Raw genomic sequence first — 16,795 nt, forward strand, 5'->3', positions numbered from 1 at the left:
GGTTTACTGCTCAAATTAAACACCATGGTAAACTGGCCAACCTTCTGTCCACCCACAGTTTAAAGCACAGGATTACTGCCACAGTTTGACATGTTAAAGAGCTGGGTTGTCCTAGGAGTTTGAGGTAATTTATCCTTTCTTTAAAACAAAAAGCATGTTATTTTTCAGATATCAGAGTGGCTCAGCAACATTAATAAAAAGTGCATTTGTCATATGCAAACTACTTTTAAGAACTTGTATGCTCCAACACATCTTGAAGAGCTCACCCTACGCACAGGGTTTTTATCTTGCTCCTGTAAAAGTGACCTTTAGGAAATGCACGTGAGGTTCCCTGGTGGGATACAGTTACTCCTCCTCCAGAGCATGTTGAAACACTCTAAAGTAATTGCATTGTACATCCTTTTGCAGCCATACAGGAAAACCAGAGCCATGATCCAAAATAAACTTCCTAATCACTCTCAGGGCATGCCCAGATAATTCAAAAGACAAAATATAACTGTTAGTTTTCAGAACTCAGTCTCCACTTTACCTTCTGCTTCTTCATTAGACTGATTGTGTTCCTTCATATCTGCTGCATTATCCATCCTTTCCATTTCCTGGGATTTGCTCAGATTACAGTCTGTCAAAACCTCCTGTCCTTCTGAAAAACACCCCAACACAACAATTTGTTATTTATGCTCCAAGAGCATTTCCAAGTGATTCCCTCAAAGCATCTGCAAATTCCTGGTGCTACTCATCATGGCCACAGTGTTCTGCTTGCAGAGGCATTAAGATGGATTTGCTTCTCAAAGTCATGGACAAACTCTCACATAGGATCACATTATTCTTGCTTCCCTAATCCAAACTTCCAGGTGTCTCCCGAAACATTTCCTTCCCTACTCTACAGTCTTCCCCCCACCCTGGCTTTTAGTATAATTTTCCAATATTATGTTGAATATCCACAGTTTTATTTCAGTTCTGCAATTTCCCTTTTGCCTTCAGCACCCATCTTTGTCCTGGTGCTATTCAGTGTCCTGGGAATTGAAATAAGCTGCAACGCAGACATTTTCCTCCATATAAGAGGGTGAAAGAACATAACTCAAAGCACTGTACCTGCAGCCAGTGGCTGTTCCTGAGGATTACTTAGGTCCATACCTGCCTCTGAACCTGCAAAAGGACAGAAAAGCCACCGGATTTGTTTAATATTCAGAACCATTTGTGACACAGTTGCTCTAAGCCTATAAATTCCCATTTTCTTGCTTGAAAGCAAAAGTGAAAAAGCAAAACTTCCCCAGAAATAAATACCAACTCATTGTTCTGTTTCATTGGACAACCTTGAGCAGTGGCATGTGCCCAGAAAAGGGATTAAATGTTATTTTCTGACTTTGAACTACTGCAGAACAGAGTAACTTACCCTTGCAATGTACCGTCCTGCAAGTACAGTGGAGGGGTAGTAACTCTGTAGGAAGTGAATTTCTATAAAGCACAAAGGTGTTTTACATTCCTTTTCCAACACAAAGGGAAAACCTATCTTCATGACACCTTCCATGATATTTAATTCCCATTTAGAGATTCTGATAGGGATTTTTGAAGGAATTTAGAGGGCTACATGTGTGGTTTCCAAAAGCTCTGAGCACTCAAAAGAACGCCTGAAGACAAGCTGCAGGTTTTTCCATCTCCCACTGCAGTGCCTGAATTCAGGGTGGTGAGGTGAACTGGAGACAGCTCTGACCTGTCCAGTGAAGGCTTTACTCAGCACCTTGATGTCTTGAGATGTCATTGATGCAAGGGTTGGTTTTCTTCAGTGTCACAGCTACCTGCCTCCTTCCTCCCTTCTCTATTTTTTATATGCCATAAAATCTTTTCTCATCTTTGACCATATCAAATAGCAGCTCCCAGCCTGGCAGAATTCCTTCCTGATAGTTACGTAACTGCAGTGCACTTACAGTGGCTGCGAGGTGTTAACCACCACTGACATTTACCCAGAGCTCTCTCTCTTTACCCTCGCTGCCTATGGAACATTTCTGTGGTCTCTGCAACGTCAAAATACACAGCTCTGTTAAGTACAGCAAAGCAGCCTGGTAGCAGAGGAGGCTTTCCAAAAACCTGCAGCAGCAGAGGAGGGGCTGATGCCTCCAACAGAATAAAGGCAAACGCCAAGACAACAGAACTCTCCAAAGGGAGCTTTTCCTTCTTTGGTTCATTGTTTCCTAACTGAAAGCACTCAGCTCCCATCTCTCAGTAGTGGGCCTCAGGGTCACATTATGCAGTAGCTCCCATTACTCTTAACTGGCTGTTACCAAAGAAGGGCAAGGAAAACCAAACACAATGACTAGAGCTGGCCTGAGCTCTTCAGGGTGGAACTCCTGACTGGAGACAAGTGGTTTAAGCCATTAGCACTTATGAAACGTATCCTAAAATGAAACCAGAGCTCCTCTCCTTCCACTAAATACAGCATGAGTGGGAGCTTTTCATCAAGTGGCTTTTATTAGAGCTAAGAACATCGCTTTGGGGCCTAAAGATAGGATTGGAATTTACTGACAAAAAGCTCAAGTATTTACTAAATTTGTATTTTTAAAATCAACACATTAGAAGAAGGAAGTCCATGGTTAGAGCTCTTCATTTGTCCTTGTTTCATCTATCATCACACCAGTAGAAGTGAGATCCAAAGCAGCAAACAGACCAATACCGATGGGGAAACATCAGTAAATACACAACCAAAATTCTCTCTAGCCTCGATTTTAACTTTACATTGCAAGAATATAGACATTTCAATCGCACAAACCCTTGGAACTGTGCAAACAATTAGGCTTTGGGCAAGACAATTCCCCATCTCTCTGGAATACTTGAGTTGGGGTTTAGTTGCATTCTGAAATCCTGGGCTGAGAAAATCCTGAACTGGCCAAAACCAAAATTAAGCCCAAAAGGTGCCAGCCAGGGCAGGGGGAGGTGTGGGTGGGAACACACAGCAATTCTGCCTTGCCCTGGGCTGCAGGAGGTCCTGAAAGGCAGAGTGAGAGCCCCTAAATGATGATTCAAAGTCCATAGTTCTGCACATGTTCCTGTGTAGCTCTATTGGTTCAGAAACCATGGGATTCCCCAGGACATCACAGGCATTCCACCAGGGAGGCTGCATTGCTAAATCACATCACACAAGATTCTGTGTGCCCTGAACAGTCCAAGCACCATCCTGCTCTGCGCAACTCTGACCTGCAGCTGCAGGACAACCTGCTAGAGATCAGCACTGCCTGACCCACGCGACTGCAGAGCTGGATCTGCTCAGCCCTCAGCTTCCCATCTGCTTCCTAGCGGGATGGCCTCTGGGTTTATTATTGAGTGTAACAGGCTCCTGGCCATCATGGGCTGTTGGGCAGCACAGTCACACAATCGTTTAGGTTGGAAAAGACCTTTAAGTGCATCTGAGTCCAACCGTTAACTCAGCACTGCCCAGTCCACCACTAAACCATGTCCCCACGTGCCACATCTACACACCTTTCAAATCCCTTTAGGGATGGTGGCTCTACCACTGCCCTGGGCAGCCTGTTCCAACACTTAACAACTCTTTCAGTGAATAATTTCTTCCCAATATCCAATCTAAACCTCCTTTTGATGAGATAAGAACAACCGTATGATATCTCTCTTTTCTGTTGAGAAATAAACCAGACTTCCCATCACTTTCAAGCCTCCAACATCCACCCATCAGAGTCTGGTTTCTTTATATTAGTCCCAAGCAGCTTCTTAAAGCCCTAGTGGTCTTTTACTATTCAGGCTCAGGTCTCTTTCCTGAATAAAGTATTTTAAGCCGGATCCTTCACTATGTCACATAAGCATGCTGGAAGGAGGTCTAGGAAACTTCCAGCCCTGATGCTGTACAAATAAGACCATGTTCCTACCCAGCATTCAGAGGACAACATCGCAGGAGATCACTTACAGAACACATTAAGTCTTCTTGAGCTTCAAAGGGATGCACTGACCCGGGTGCACGGGAAGGAGACGCGTGCCTGTGTGTGCTGCAACGGGCGCTCGATGTGCATTTGCAAAGCAGAAGTAAAGTCCGTGTGCTTTTGAGAGCAATCCTCAGGCATCCTGTGTCCTCCCAACAGCCAAAGTGAGCACAGATATTCAAATCACTCGCAAAGAAAGCACTGGGGCATTATAACACGGAACTGGACTCACGCTTTATCCTAGTATTTGACCAGCTAATAGAAGCAGCAAAACCTACCCGTATTTTAAACACCCCCAAACAGGATGTTTTTCAAATAAAGGATAACACTGATACCCCTCCATCACCAGTGCAGACATCAAAACGTGAGGGATGCCTTGAATTATTCTAACCTTACCTGTTTGCCTCCAAAGTGAAACCCAGAACGTTGTCTTTTTACTGCCAGCTGCAGGTTTCAACGCAATAGCATCACGAAGGGGACTTCTTTTCAAACCCTGTGTGCTCTCAGTTCTAGCACAGCACGTGGAACAATCACAGCTCATTTCCTTGTTCGTGCCATCTTCAGAGGCACAAGCAAGGCAAAATAAAACACACACCAAACCCTGGCCTCTGCCCTACAGGTAGACCCCCTCCAGCCTTACCCCTAAATGCTCACAGCAGAGCCAGCACCTTTGTGATGTGCAGCACTCAACTGCTCTCTCCCAATGTGGTTTTCGCTTTCAGGCCGAACAGAGGGAAAAGGAAATTTCCCCACTGAATGGCCTTCTCCAGCACTTCCACTCTCAATGGCTTTCTGAAGAAGGCACCAAAGAAACTCTTTACATGGTCTCTTACACTTTCCTGTTCTTAAGCACCATGTAATGCTCGAAGTGACAAGGGCATTTTAAGCCATTTGGGGAAGAAATCCTGACCAGCAGTAACTAAAGATAATGTTGGGGTTTTTTTCACATTGTAGCATGCAACCTTCTAAACCCAGCAGAGTAACTCTGACATCCAGATCAACACGTCCATCCCAGTGCAGCAAATCCCCCAACACGACCAAGCTGATCACAGGTTTTGGCTTCCTGGCCCCAGGTCTCAAATAGCTTCTCCTGCTGGTGCCTGTGTCCTGGGCAGTGATCATACGGGGCCTCCTCACACTGACAATCCAGGACAAAAGTGGTGTCCTTTTTTCCTCAACAGAAAATCCCCCTTCATCCAGGGGAATTCAGGTTTCCCCAAGACCCATGGAAACAGAGACACTGCTCAGTTACTGTAGCCTGAGATACACAGAACAGCACTTTCACCTTCTGCATGAAGTTAATGTAACAAGCTCAGGCACATTAACTGATCCTCTGATACTCTTAATCCCCATGGACAGAACCAAAACCCAAAGGGTTATTTGCATGTTAACTTTAAGCATATAAGAAACAGGAACACAGAAAAGAGACTTCAATAACCTCAGTTGGAATGCCAAAAACATGCTCCCATTCTAACCAGACTCCACTGACACACCTAAAGATCTTCCTTCTCCCATAGACACACAGTGGACCCAGGGGGACCAAGAAAATGAAGCTGCCCAACTGGCACCAGACCCAGTCTGTCTCAACATCAGTTATGTCTCTCGATTCAGTCAGATTCTAGGAGAAGAATTCTTTAAATACAAACATTTTTAAAGCTTTTAGCAAAGGAGAATACACTTTTTAAAGAGGCAACTGCATCTAACTGACAATAACCAAAGACCTCAGGGCACTGAAACGGAAAAGAACCTAAACTCAAGTCCTTCAAATGATGAGTTGAAATAAAACCGTTCAACTCTGACACAACAAACCAAGTGATGCTTTGCCAGGCTTGTTACAAACTCTGCTAATGCTCCTCTTCTCCCAAATCAAATTACACTGCAGCCCAAAATTAACATACAGCTTGGGGTTTGCTGGCTCTGAAAGTTACCTGCACGTTTTCCAAGCAAAAAGAAACCAACACCCCCTTTAATTCGTTAAAACCTGCAATATGAACAGCGGATACAGTAGGCTCTAAAGCCCGACTTTATCCTACACGTTGTGACGGTGCTGAAATTAAACAGAGAGGGGGCAAAGAGCCCCGTTCGTTTCCTGTTTAATTGCACCACGCGCTGAGGTTTCTCCTCACGGCTGCAGAAGGAGACTCCGCGAGCACCGGGAGGTGGAGCCCGGGCCGAGCCCCCGAGCGGCGGCGCTTCCCCGGCCTCGGGCCCGCGGAACGAGCGGGATCGTTTCTCACCTTCCATGCTCCGGCCGCGGTCCCGGCTCCACCTGCCCGCCCGGGCTCGGGGCTGTCAGAGCGCAGCGGCCTCGCCTCCCGCGGGTACCGCGACATCCGGCCCGGCGGAGGCGCTGGGCGGGCGGAGAGCGGCGCCGGGCGGCGGCCGGAGGAGGCGACCTGGCCCCGGGGGCTTTGCCCTCCCTTGGGAGGCCGCTGCTGGTGCTTCGGCGATGACACAGGCAGAAGCAGGCCCCTCGGGAGCGGGGGGAGAAAAGAGGTACAGGGGCTGAGGGATGCATCTCCGAAACGGGAGGCCAGCAGCAGTGCAAAGCGCCGGGGTCTCTGCAGCAGCATCACTCGGCCATCCCCCAGAGGCTGGGAGATGGGATGGGCAGAGGGTGAATCCCACACAAAGCACCAAGGGGCCAAAAGGAAACCCTGGAAGCCCTGTGCTTTAGAGGAAACCTCCCTCAGCATCACTGGAGATAAGTTCTGTCCCCACCATGAGACATGGCTCCATCAGTGAGAAAGCCATGGCGAGTCCCTGGGCAGGGATACAGGCAGGAATGGGATTGAGGGGAGCAGTTCCAGGGGATGTAAACCAACAAGACAGGAGTAACCTCACCCTGAGGGCTCACCATGCTCCTACGACATCCAGGGTCTCCTTCAACCCACAGTTCCCCTCAGAAGTGGATCTGACAAGAAGCTGCTCTGTTTCCTGCAGTGCTCCCAGGTTGTGTGCACAGATCCACAGCCCATCATGGGCAGCTAACCCAGAATACTTATTTTAGGGAGCCTTTGATCTGTAAAGCCTGCAGCAAGCGCCTTTACCCCAAAATAGCACTGGAAATCTTGCGATGGCTTGGGTTAGGTCACTCAAGGGACACCAGCTATTCATATGGAGAGCGTAGCAGGGTGACATGGAGCTATTTTGCGTTGGCAGAGCCCTGACTCATTTCATTTCACACTGCAGAGCCAAGCAGGCTCAGCTCGGATTAGAACTGGTGCAGCGATTGTGCACTGCGGTGCCCACGCACGTGAAAGAGTAACTTCTGTTCGACAAACTCCATTTTCCTTTGTGCTCAGTCTGTCCTGGCTCCGTCTACACATCCCATAAACATGGCAAGGCAGCCTTAGCTGTTCAACAAGTGCTGCTTTCATGGCATTACTCGTTCAGGGATCACGCTCCTCGGATTGTACATGAGATGACTGAGATAAGCAAAACAAAACTTGAGTTAGCTGCTTTTCTTAGCAAAGTTGCATTGCTATTTAGAAGAAAATCAAGTTACAAAGTCATTTACTAAGTTAAAACAATTTAAAGCCAGGCCAACACAGTCTTGACTTCATGTGCAAGCTGAGCCCTTGTCATCATGGCATTTTGCTTCAGCCAAGACCCAGAGCTACTCACCAAGGAAAGGCCTGAAAAGGTAAGAGCTGGCTCTGATCTCAGATCAGCCCTGAACTCAGCTGTGCTTTAACATTGAGAAATCAATGTTTGATAAGAGGGTGGATGGAGCCTTAATGCATTTTTTTTGTTCTTTTCCTGGTAACACTCCCACAACCTGATTGTCTAGAAGTTAACAAAGTGGCAAATGAAACTGTGATCTGACCTGATCGCTTGGATGCAAACCCAAAGGCAGTGAGTGCGAACGGCCATAGCTCAGGTGTGTGAGAACACGACATGGAGCCAGGATTCTCCTCCTTTCCGTGGAATGTCAACGACTGCTTCTTCAATCGAGGCTTTTCCATCACGTGGAAAACAATTCTGGAAATACAGTGTTTAAAACCAAAGATACCTGGGATAATCAAGCCCAATTCTCTGCTATTCCAGACAATCTCTGTATTCCCCTTCCCCAACCATTTAGTAATTTGAAAGGTTTCTTGCTCCTATGAACTTCAAGGAAGCCCTGAAAACTACTATGTGATGATCAGAAAGCCCAGGATTATTCAGGGCCATTTTCTCCTACTCCCAGGTTTGTTCTCCAATTTAAACCTTTACATCCCCTCATATTTACCATCAGAAAACCAATAATGTCTTCTTTCTGCTTTTATTTCAAGGGCAAAAACCAAAAGAGCCTGGGTTTGCCAGCCTGTAAAAACCTCTGCAGTGGTCATCAGGGCTCTCCTTCTCTTTAGGTCACCCACCTTAAAGATCAGAGACAAAACTTGTGCTCTGCATCCCAGGTAACATCTCTCCAGAGCCTTGCACAGGTTGTTCACGTGCCCCTGTGCTCCTGGAACTCTCTCCATGTATTTCCTAGGGTAAAATATATTTGCCTTTTTAATATCTACTCACACCATGATCAAGTCCACAGTATGTATTTTTAACTCTTCTATTACTTCCTACTTCGGCTTCTAGCTGCTAGCAGAAATAGCTAGTAATGTAATTCAGAATGACATGACTTCACATCTTGCCCTGTTAAATCCTCCCCCCCACCACCATTACCATGTGCTTAAAGAAAACCAGTTTTTCCCCTCCCCTGAGCTCACAAATCTGCAATGACAACTTATCCGTTCGAAATCTTGGAGACTAGAAAAGGAAGGAGTCATTTGACTAAACACACAGACCAGCAGCCTAAGTTACAGGCTTAAGATTCAGAACTGCAGGCAAAGCTTCATAGCAAAGATCCCATTTTAGAACCACCAGCAAGCTGGGCTGTGCAGGGCCGTTACATCCTCAGGAGCAGGGGATGGTCAGCCTGACCCGTGACTCGTCTGTGGCAGACAGTTTACCAAGTGACCCAAGTGGAGTGTGACCTTTGAGTAAACCTGAAAACATTCCCTACATGGGAACGCTGGATCTTTTGGGGTGGACCTCATTCTGAGCTGTTGGGCAGCTCAAGGCCATTAAAAATGAGAACCCTGACAGAGCTCTTCTACCTTAACCGATCACTTGAGAGCGAGTATCTTGGGTGAAGGGAGAAGAAAGTTGTAGCCGCTTCCCTGCAAAGAGAGAAGTGAAATAAAGAGGCAGCACACACATTTAGCAGGACAAGGAGTTTCACAAGGCATTAAATGAGGGGGACGCTACTTTACAATACCACCAGGCTTGAGTAAAAGTCTTTTCTGTCAGCAATGTGATACCTTCTTTTCACACTTGTTTTTGCATACTTTATTAAACAGAACTCGTAACTTAAGTGCTTTTTTTTTGCGTGGAAGCATTGAACTAAAACGTTGACAGCTGTCTACAGAAATAACCCTCATTCCCGTGCTGCCTGGTTCCATATTTGTTATGCAAATACTATTACATCATTTCTGGACACTGTCCTGGGCTGGGGCCGCCCAGTAAAATACGATTTAGGGAATTACCAGGGGCCAGGGCTCCTGAGCTCGAGCCTAAGGATGCGCAGCGTGGTCAAACCCAAGTCCCCTCCTTTCCCTGCTCTGCTGTTTCCCAAGTGGTTTTAGAGCACTCGCTCTAGAAACAGAATATTTCTACTTTACAGAGTTTCCAAGCCATGAGCAAGTCTTCCAAAGCACGTAACTGACTGAGAAACCAGAGTGCTTCAAATGACAACCCCATCCTGGGTTGGGTTGAAGGGAGCTTAAAGCCCATCCAGCTCCAACCCCTGCCACGGGCAGGGACCCCTTCCATAGAGCAGCTTGCTCCAAGCCCCTGTGTCCAACCTGGCCTTGAACACTGCCAGGGATGGGGCAGCCACAGCTTCTCTGGGCACCCTGTGCCAGCGCCTCAGCACCCTCCCAGGGAAGAGCTTCTGCCTAAGAGCTCATCTCAGTCTCCCCTCAGGCATGTTAAAGCCATTCCCCTTGGCCTGTCCCTACATCCCTTGTCCCAGGCCCCTCTCCAGGTTTCCTGCAGCCCCTTCAGGCACTGGAGCTGCTCTCAGGTCTCCCCTTCAGGAGCCTTCTCTTGTCCAGGCTGCCCCAGCCCAGCTCTCCCAGCCTGGCTCCAGAGCAGAGCTGCTCCAGCCCTGCAGCATCCCCATGGCCTCCTCTGCCCTCATCCATCCCCTCCACATCCCTCTGGTGCTGTTCCCCAGAGCCGGGTCAGGCCCGCAGGGGTTTCTCCCTGCAGAACCCACCCCTCACACACAGATGCATTCTCCAGCCCTCAGGCCACGCTCAGCCCTCATTCCGATCCCTGTCACAGCCAGGGGCAGCAATGGGGTTCACTTCATCCCTTTCAAGCCCAAAGAACGCGTGTCCGCGTCGCTGAACAACGGAGGTGCCTCACAACCGGCGTGCGGAGCCGCGCTTCCCCCGCGGGGCAGAAAACGACCAAAAAAAGGTTTTTTTTTTAAAGTAAAAAGTGAATGAGAAGAGGAAAAACCGAAGCGGCCCGGACCCCCCCCCCCCCCCCGGGGCTGTTCCCGCCCTCGCTGAGGGGAGGAGGAGCAGGGCGGGAAGCGGCGGGGCCGTTCCGCCTCAGGGCGGGCGGTTGGGGCCGTTGAGCCCCGCTATGGCCGCGGGCGGCGGGGGCCGTGGGTCCGCCCCGGGCCGGCTCCTGCGCTTCGTGGTGGTGGTGATGGCGGTGACGGCGCTGGGGGCTCTGCATGGAGGTACCGGGGCGGCATCAAACCAACACACACACCCCCTTCCCTTCCCTCATGAGCCACAGCGGGGCTCGGGGTGATGGAGGGAGAGCGCAGAGGAGCTGTGGCTGCCGCATCCCTTGCCTTTATATATATATATATATATATATATATTAATATATATGTGTGTGTTATTGGACTTTTAAAAAGGAGTTTGAAGTACAGTGAGCAGTATGTAGGCGCAGCTACACAGAGAAGTGACACTAGGCTCAAGGCCAGGTTGGACGCAGCAAGCTGCTCCAGTGGAAGGTGTCCCTGCTTGTTGGAGGTTTAAGGTGCCTTCAACCCAAACCGGCCTGGGGTTACTGTTCCGTGATGCCAGCAGCATCCTTCGTGCCCTGGGCCTGAGTTCGAGCTGTCCTCATCTACCACAGCCTGCAAAACCCCCACACATTTGTAATGCTTTTCACATCTCCTGAGGGGTTTCGTCACAGAAACCCTCAAACCCGGGCTGTGCCGCGAGGGGCAAAGGCTCACAGATGCTTGCAGACCCCCACAGCCCCCATGTGCTGGTTCTCCCCACAGTGCCTTCCCGGTTCGGTTTATGACTGTTGCCTTGGCTTTATGTAAGGAGAAAGGGTTGGAACCTGGTAACATCCAGGTAGATTTGCACTCTGGGCACTAAAGCGATGAAAATCGACAAGCGGGAGCCCTTGGTTTTGAGGAAGGGGAGGAAGAAAAAGGCAATAAACCCCCTAGGACAAAATAAATGCTCAACTGGCACGCATTCAGGTTTCTGGCTTAACATTTGAAGTCCTTTTGCCTACAGGGAGAGCAGAGGAAGAGCAGCGTTCCGTTGATTTAGTGGAAAAGAATTGTGTTTATGGCAACCCCAAACATGAAGGTAAACTTGCCTTTTATATATATATATATGTATAAATTTGGGTTATATATCTATAAATATACATACATAGGTCTTATTGGACTTTTAACAGTGGAGTTTGAAGTACAATGAGCAGTATGTAGGCGCAGCTACACAGAGAAGTGACACTAAACGCAATGCTGGAGACTCCAGAGCACAATACATGGGTTTAGGAATACGTTTGTCCTACAAGCTTGTTTGTATAAGCTGGAAGTTTGTCCTATAAGGTCTTATGAAAATCCAGCGTCTCAATGAGGGTCCCACTCAGCAACAAGCTCAACATCGGATGCCTTTTTTGCCACACCAATATGCTTTGGGTGGGATTCGAGTGTCTCCTGCGTGCAGTCAGCACCAACCACACAATGGACAGTTCCATAATGAGAGTGAATGGAGATGAAAGGTTAACCTGGCGCTTTCCTAGCCCAAACCTGACACTTTCCAAGCCCAAACCGGAAAAATAAACCTTGCATTACATTAAATGTGTATTTGAAATGAGTATTTTGGGGGTTTCATCCAACAGAACATTTCACATCCTTTACCTTCCTCTTGTATTGCAGTTAGTGTCTATGTTAAGGTGTTTACCAACAGCCCATTTCTTCTGTGTATGGATTTGGCTCGTGCTCGAGAAGAACTAATAGATCCCAACTATTTGTGGATTGGTCCAGATGGAAGAAGTCTGGAAGGTCAGCCACCTTGTTCAGACTACAAAGGGTTTCCCCTCAGCCTGCCTTGGCCACTTCCCCCCCCACTCACTAATAAAATGAGCCTTTTACAGACACTTCACAAATGTAGAGACTGCCTTGGGGGGTGGGAAGACAATCAGGAGATAGAGAAATAGTTCCTGGTTTCTTTTTACAAGGGAAAAGTCAGCCACAAGTGGCTAAGGAGATTACTGTGCATGAAATCTCCCATTTTCCTTGTTTCAACCATCCAGCAGTAGGATGTTGGGTCCAAAGAGTCACTTGGTGCTTTGTCAATGTTTTCCATCAGCTCTGACGTTAGATTGTGTTTCTTTTCTCCTTCTAAAATGCCCAAATGCTTGAGACAGAAGCAAACTTGCAATAAGTCCCAAAGGTCATCAATTTTAGACTGCTTCAGACTAACGTGAATCAGTGTCACTGTGTACAAAAGCAAGGTTTCATCTTCAAATGTCCTAAATGAGCAGAGCATCAGAGACCAAACATTTCCAGTAACCAAGTGTTTCCTGTTTCTATTCTAGGGCAATTGCATGTGAATCTGACAGAAACAGGAAAGCTGATGTTGTTGGGGTTTAAGGAGTACATGTCTGGAGCCTACACTTGCACTCTTTCTCACAAAATCTTAGAAACTACGACACAGGAAGAAAGAGAAATGTTTGAGACGTACAAATTCATGGTGTATGGTAAGCTGGCTAGCTCCTTAGCCAACCAACGCACGTGGCCTTTGTGGTTTGGTGGGTTTGTGAAGTGCATGCTTATGGCAAGGCTTGATATAACAAAATAATGAGCTGGTATTTTATCTCAGAGTAGAAAATCTCTATTTTTTATATTTATACACACACAGCCCTTCTCCCACCTTTGGGAAATGTTTTCAATAACTGCTACCAAGCATAAAACAATCTCTACCCTTGTTAGGAACCAAGTGAACTACAGCAGCTCCAGCCAGATCCAAGCTCTGAAAAAGAAGCTCATGTCCAAGTGCAGTTTCCCACATTAGAGACTGCCAAACCAAGCACAGGCCACTCCCCCATTGTAACCCCTGTTCACAATATCACCTCCCCACCACAAAATAACATCCAAAACTGTTTGAGAAACACTTCTAAAATCATTTTACGAACCCTTCCCTCCTCCAGCAGAGCTGCAGAGGGTGCGTGTGCACAATCCCAACCCATTGCAGCTCTACAACTTTGCAGACACACTCGGTCTGTGCTCTTTCACTATTTGCCCACTTTCTTGTTTTAGTATTTGAGAGCAGAGCCCCGTAAGCACAGAAATTCCTGTACATTTCAAACTAAGATATCTCTCATTCCCAAGTCAGCTCTGGCAAGGCCAAATTTGTTGTGTTGTGGTTAATGAGTGAGTTTTATATATTCATTTGCTCTTGAATAAGAGCCCATGTTTCAAAGTACACTGACAGAGACGTCAAGGTTCTATTGAAGCCTCAGTCTGTGATCACACACAAACACTCTGCTTACAGCATACAGGGAAGCTGACCACGCATATCAGATCTTCGTTCGCTTTACTACCAGGCAGTGTGAGCTACAAGCCAACAGCCAGTTCTTTGAGGAGCTCTTGAAAATCTTAACTAGCATCATCTCGGATCTGACGTGTCACATCACCGAGTCCTCCTACAAGTGCCACTCTGTCAGGGTACCCGGCCGAGGCCTCCTGCACGAACTGTTTGTTAGTTTTCAAGGTAACAGATTCCCGTGTTTGTTTAGGAGGGATCATTTATATTTATAAAGCCGAGAGTGCAATAAACAACTCCTGAAATACATGAAAATCAGGCAAGCCTTTGAGAGCTGTTTCCCTGTTCTCTTTCAGAGTCCCTGTATTTTTTCTTACTAGCCCACAGATGGAGCTAAAATGCAGTTTATACATTGAATTTGCAGCACCATCCTTCTTACAACCTAAACAAGAAATGCTCTTTTCAAGGTGTGCACTTGGAAAGGCTTCTTGAAAGGAGATAGCTGATAAAATGCCACGATTTTTCCCTTGTAAAAGGAAAATGGTCATGAACCTAAAGATACCTGCTTGAGATACTTGAGTTCCTTGCAATGCATTCTTCAACACATTTAACTGTGTCTTTTTCCCCCCACCCATAGTCAATCCTTTTGCACAAGGATGGGAGGAAGTTTGCAAACAGGTTCCTTACGACTGCGAAGGTGTGACAAACATGAGAGTTGAAGAGGTTTGTGTCAACCACCCTTGTGTCTTCTCTGCGTGTTATCTGATTCCACTGGTGGTTATCCTGCTTCACCTGCATTTTATGGGATTAATAGCATTGCAAATGACAATTCACAGAGTTCAGATCATTCATTTCAGGATAAAAAACTGGTTTTAAAAGGTAAATTGATCCAAACAGTTTAAAAATAAGAAGTCAGGCTCATCATGTCCTTTATATTTACCCCTAAGAATAAAGACTTAGAAGAATTAACATTTGTATTAGTATATTGAACTTCCAGCTCTAAACTAAATCTCTGATTTATGATTTGATAAACAGAATGCCATTTAAAGTAAGTCTAACGTAGCTGGCTTCTAAAACCTGTTCTCTGGCTTTTTAATGTTAAACCACACCATCAGATTACACACTGGGTCTGATCCCAGGCCCCCTGAAACCAGAGGAAGATTCCCAGTTAACGTAACGGGTCAGTGCATGCGGGAATCAGGATGATAAAGCGTTAACTGATGTCATTAAATCAATAACGACTAACTGGCTCGTCTTTCATTCCTCCAATGTTTCTGGATTTTAGGCAAGAGATCGAATTGGGGAGTTTTTCAAGAAGCAGACGTATGTTTTGAGGCACGAGGTCCAAACCGTCCCTACAATACACTACGTGGAGAACAGCTTCTCGGCGACTCACATCGACAGCTGCCGACCAGGCTTTGGGAAGGACAACGTCAGCCACTGGGGCTGTGCGGGCTGCTGTGGTAAATATGAAGCACAGCAATTTCATGTATGGCTTTATTAGCTCAGGTCACAGGTTTGTCTGAAGAGCGGTTGGTGAATAGCAGTGCGGAAGGCACTGTTTCCATTCGTCTTTTGGAAAGACATTTCCCTTGCAGGTTTAAGAAAGAGAAGAACAGAAAAGCCTTTGTTAGCACGTTTGCAGGTGTGAAACCGTATTGCCAAGTAAAGTGGAAGCGGTGAGGAGGGGTTTTAATTCCAGGTCATTGGTGAGTAACTATGCTCAGGGTGTAAAGCAAATGAGCAATGACCTTAATAGCAGAGCTGCTAGAAAACACCCAGCTGTTTTTAAAAGACCTTTTGCCAGCAGCACCCACTGCTACTTCTGGAGGTTGGGGGTTTAGTGAGAGGCAGGCTCAGAGAGCTTGGGAAAGATGAAGATCCCTTTGGAGCACTGGGAAGCACGTGGTGGTGTCTGATGGCCCCAGACGCAGCCAAGGCAGAGGAGAGCTGCCTGATGTGCTGCCTGTTGTTCTCTTCACAGTGGTCTGTGAGCCTGGAACTTACAGTCCCAACAACGAGGTGACCTGCCAGGTTTGTGCAGATCCTCAAGTCAGGATGTACGGAGCAAGATTTTGCTGATAAACTGACAGCAAAAACTGGGAAACCGAAGAGCAGCTGTGGAAAACTCAGTTTGTGATGTTCTGTTCAGTTTTAGCTGCCAATTCTGGAATCCTGCATTCCTTTATGAACAGTTGCAAAACTTCATTCATCCACCTCCGGATTTTCTGTATTCAGGGACCACTTAAACTGTAGAAGTGATGCAGGAGCTGAAGCGTTCATGCACGGTAAAGGAATTCAGTGAGAACAAAAAGGACGTTTGTCACGTGGCTGTTAGTGCAAAGAGCCCGTTTCTTGGTGGTGACACCAGCCACGCTGCAGCTTTGTGCTGCAGTTTGCTCAGAGAATGTAAAGGAGCTGGGAACCACTCAGGGAAAGACGGCAGACAGTTGGAGCGGAATTCCGTGCCATGCTGACACACAGCAGAACCTCTATGAGCAGCTCCTAGTAGGTATTAGGAGAAGTATTTCATCTTTGTGATTTAGAAACATTAAATGCCCTTCCCTTTGTTTTTCACTGTTCCTTTGTGTCTGAAGCGTTCTGTGCAGAACTGTGCAGTGCACTGGCGAACACTGGCTGGCTCAGGGCTTTCCCTACTGCTCCACCAGTGGGAGCTCTGCTGGGACGCCGACACCAGCAGCAGCGAAAGCAAAATCGGGGCTCTAAGACAAGAGAGAGGGTAAATAAATTCCACAGCCCTGCAGACAGGAGAATGAAGGACCCAGCTTTCATGGTTCTCTTCTCGCCTTGCTACAGGTCAGTCCTGCAGGGAGGCTGCAGAGCTGCCTCACGCTGCTTGCTGTGTTTGCCACTCCATCTTTCCTTTCAGCTGCACCAAATCCTCGCAGCAGAGCTCTGCTGGCCCCAGGTGCTGTATGAGCAGATGATCCTCTTACACCAGCTGGAAATTCCATCGAGTTCACCGGATGATAGGATTTGCCAAAGCACTGAGATAATGGGAAAGTTTCCTTCCCAGAAAAGCCTGACTCTGGTCTCATTTTGAAGGCTAAC

General features: G+C 47.2%; 2 protein-coding genes across 9 annotated transcripts in view; one reads left to right on the forward strand and one right to left on the reverse strand.

Annotated features, from left to right (window-relative positions):
* Positions 1-6,313, reverse strand: part of IKZF3 (IKAROS family zinc finger 3) — a 31,436-nt gene extending 25,123 nt beyond the window's left edge. The window contains exons 1-3 of one of the 8 annotated variants that reach the window (XM_062629946.1): positions 6,161-6,313; positions 1,093-1,146; positions 530-640 (exon numbers count right to left, since the gene is read on the reverse strand). In XM_062629946.1, coding sequence (XP_062485930.1) covers positions 530-640; positions 1,093-1,146; positions 6,161-6,167 — 172 coding nt within the window. In that variant the 5' untranslated portion in view covers positions 6,168-6,313. Of the gene's footprint in view, positions 1-529; positions 641-1,092; positions 1,147-1,393; positions 1,418-3,910; positions 4,153-4,319; positions 4,743-6,160 lie in introns of those variants that run through there. The other 7 variants (XM_062629950.1, XM_062629945.1, XM_062629943.1 and 4 more) reach the window with 7 other exon arrangements.
* Positions 6,314-10,562: 4,249 nt separating this feature from the next.
* On the forward strand, positions 10,563-16,305 carry ZPBP2 (zona pellucida binding protein 2). Its single transcript, XM_062629932.1, has 9 exons — positions 10,563-10,662; positions 11,130-11,296; positions 11,395-11,539; positions 12,115-12,240; positions 12,777-12,938; positions 13,733-13,951; positions 14,361-14,446; positions 15,009-15,186; positions 15,708-16,305. The coding sequence occupies exons 1-9, from the start codon at positions 10,563-10,565 to the stop codon at positions 15,803-15,805; spliced, it is 1,281 nt and encodes a 426-aa protein (XP_062485916.1). The 3' UTR covers positions 15,806-16,305.
* Positions 16,306-16,795: the final 490 nt, after the last annotated feature.

This window comes from Pezoporus occidentalis, unplaced genomic scaffold, assembly GCF_034315485.1.
Source record: "Pezoporus occidentalis ecotype Australia unplaced genomic scaffold, CSIRO_AGI_Poc_V1 ctg344, whole genome shotgun sequence".
NCBI classification, from domain to species: Eukaryota; Metazoa; Chordata; class Aves; order Psittaciformes; family Psittacidae; genus Pezoporus; species Pezoporus occidentalis.

Coding starts and splice junctions, on each gene's coding strand:
- ZPBP2 (XM_062629932.1), top strand. CDS start 10,563: ATGGCCGCGGGCGGCGGGGGCCGTGGGTCCGCCCCGGGCCGGCTCCTG. Junction 11,297..11,394: donor TGGAACCTGGTAACATCCAG/GTAGATTTGCAC, acceptor TAAACCCCCTAG/GACAAAATAAATGCTCAACT. Junction 14,447..15,008: donor CAAACATGAGAGTTGAAGAG/GTTTGTGTCAAC, acceptor TCTGGATTTTAG/GCAAGAGATCGAATTGGGGA.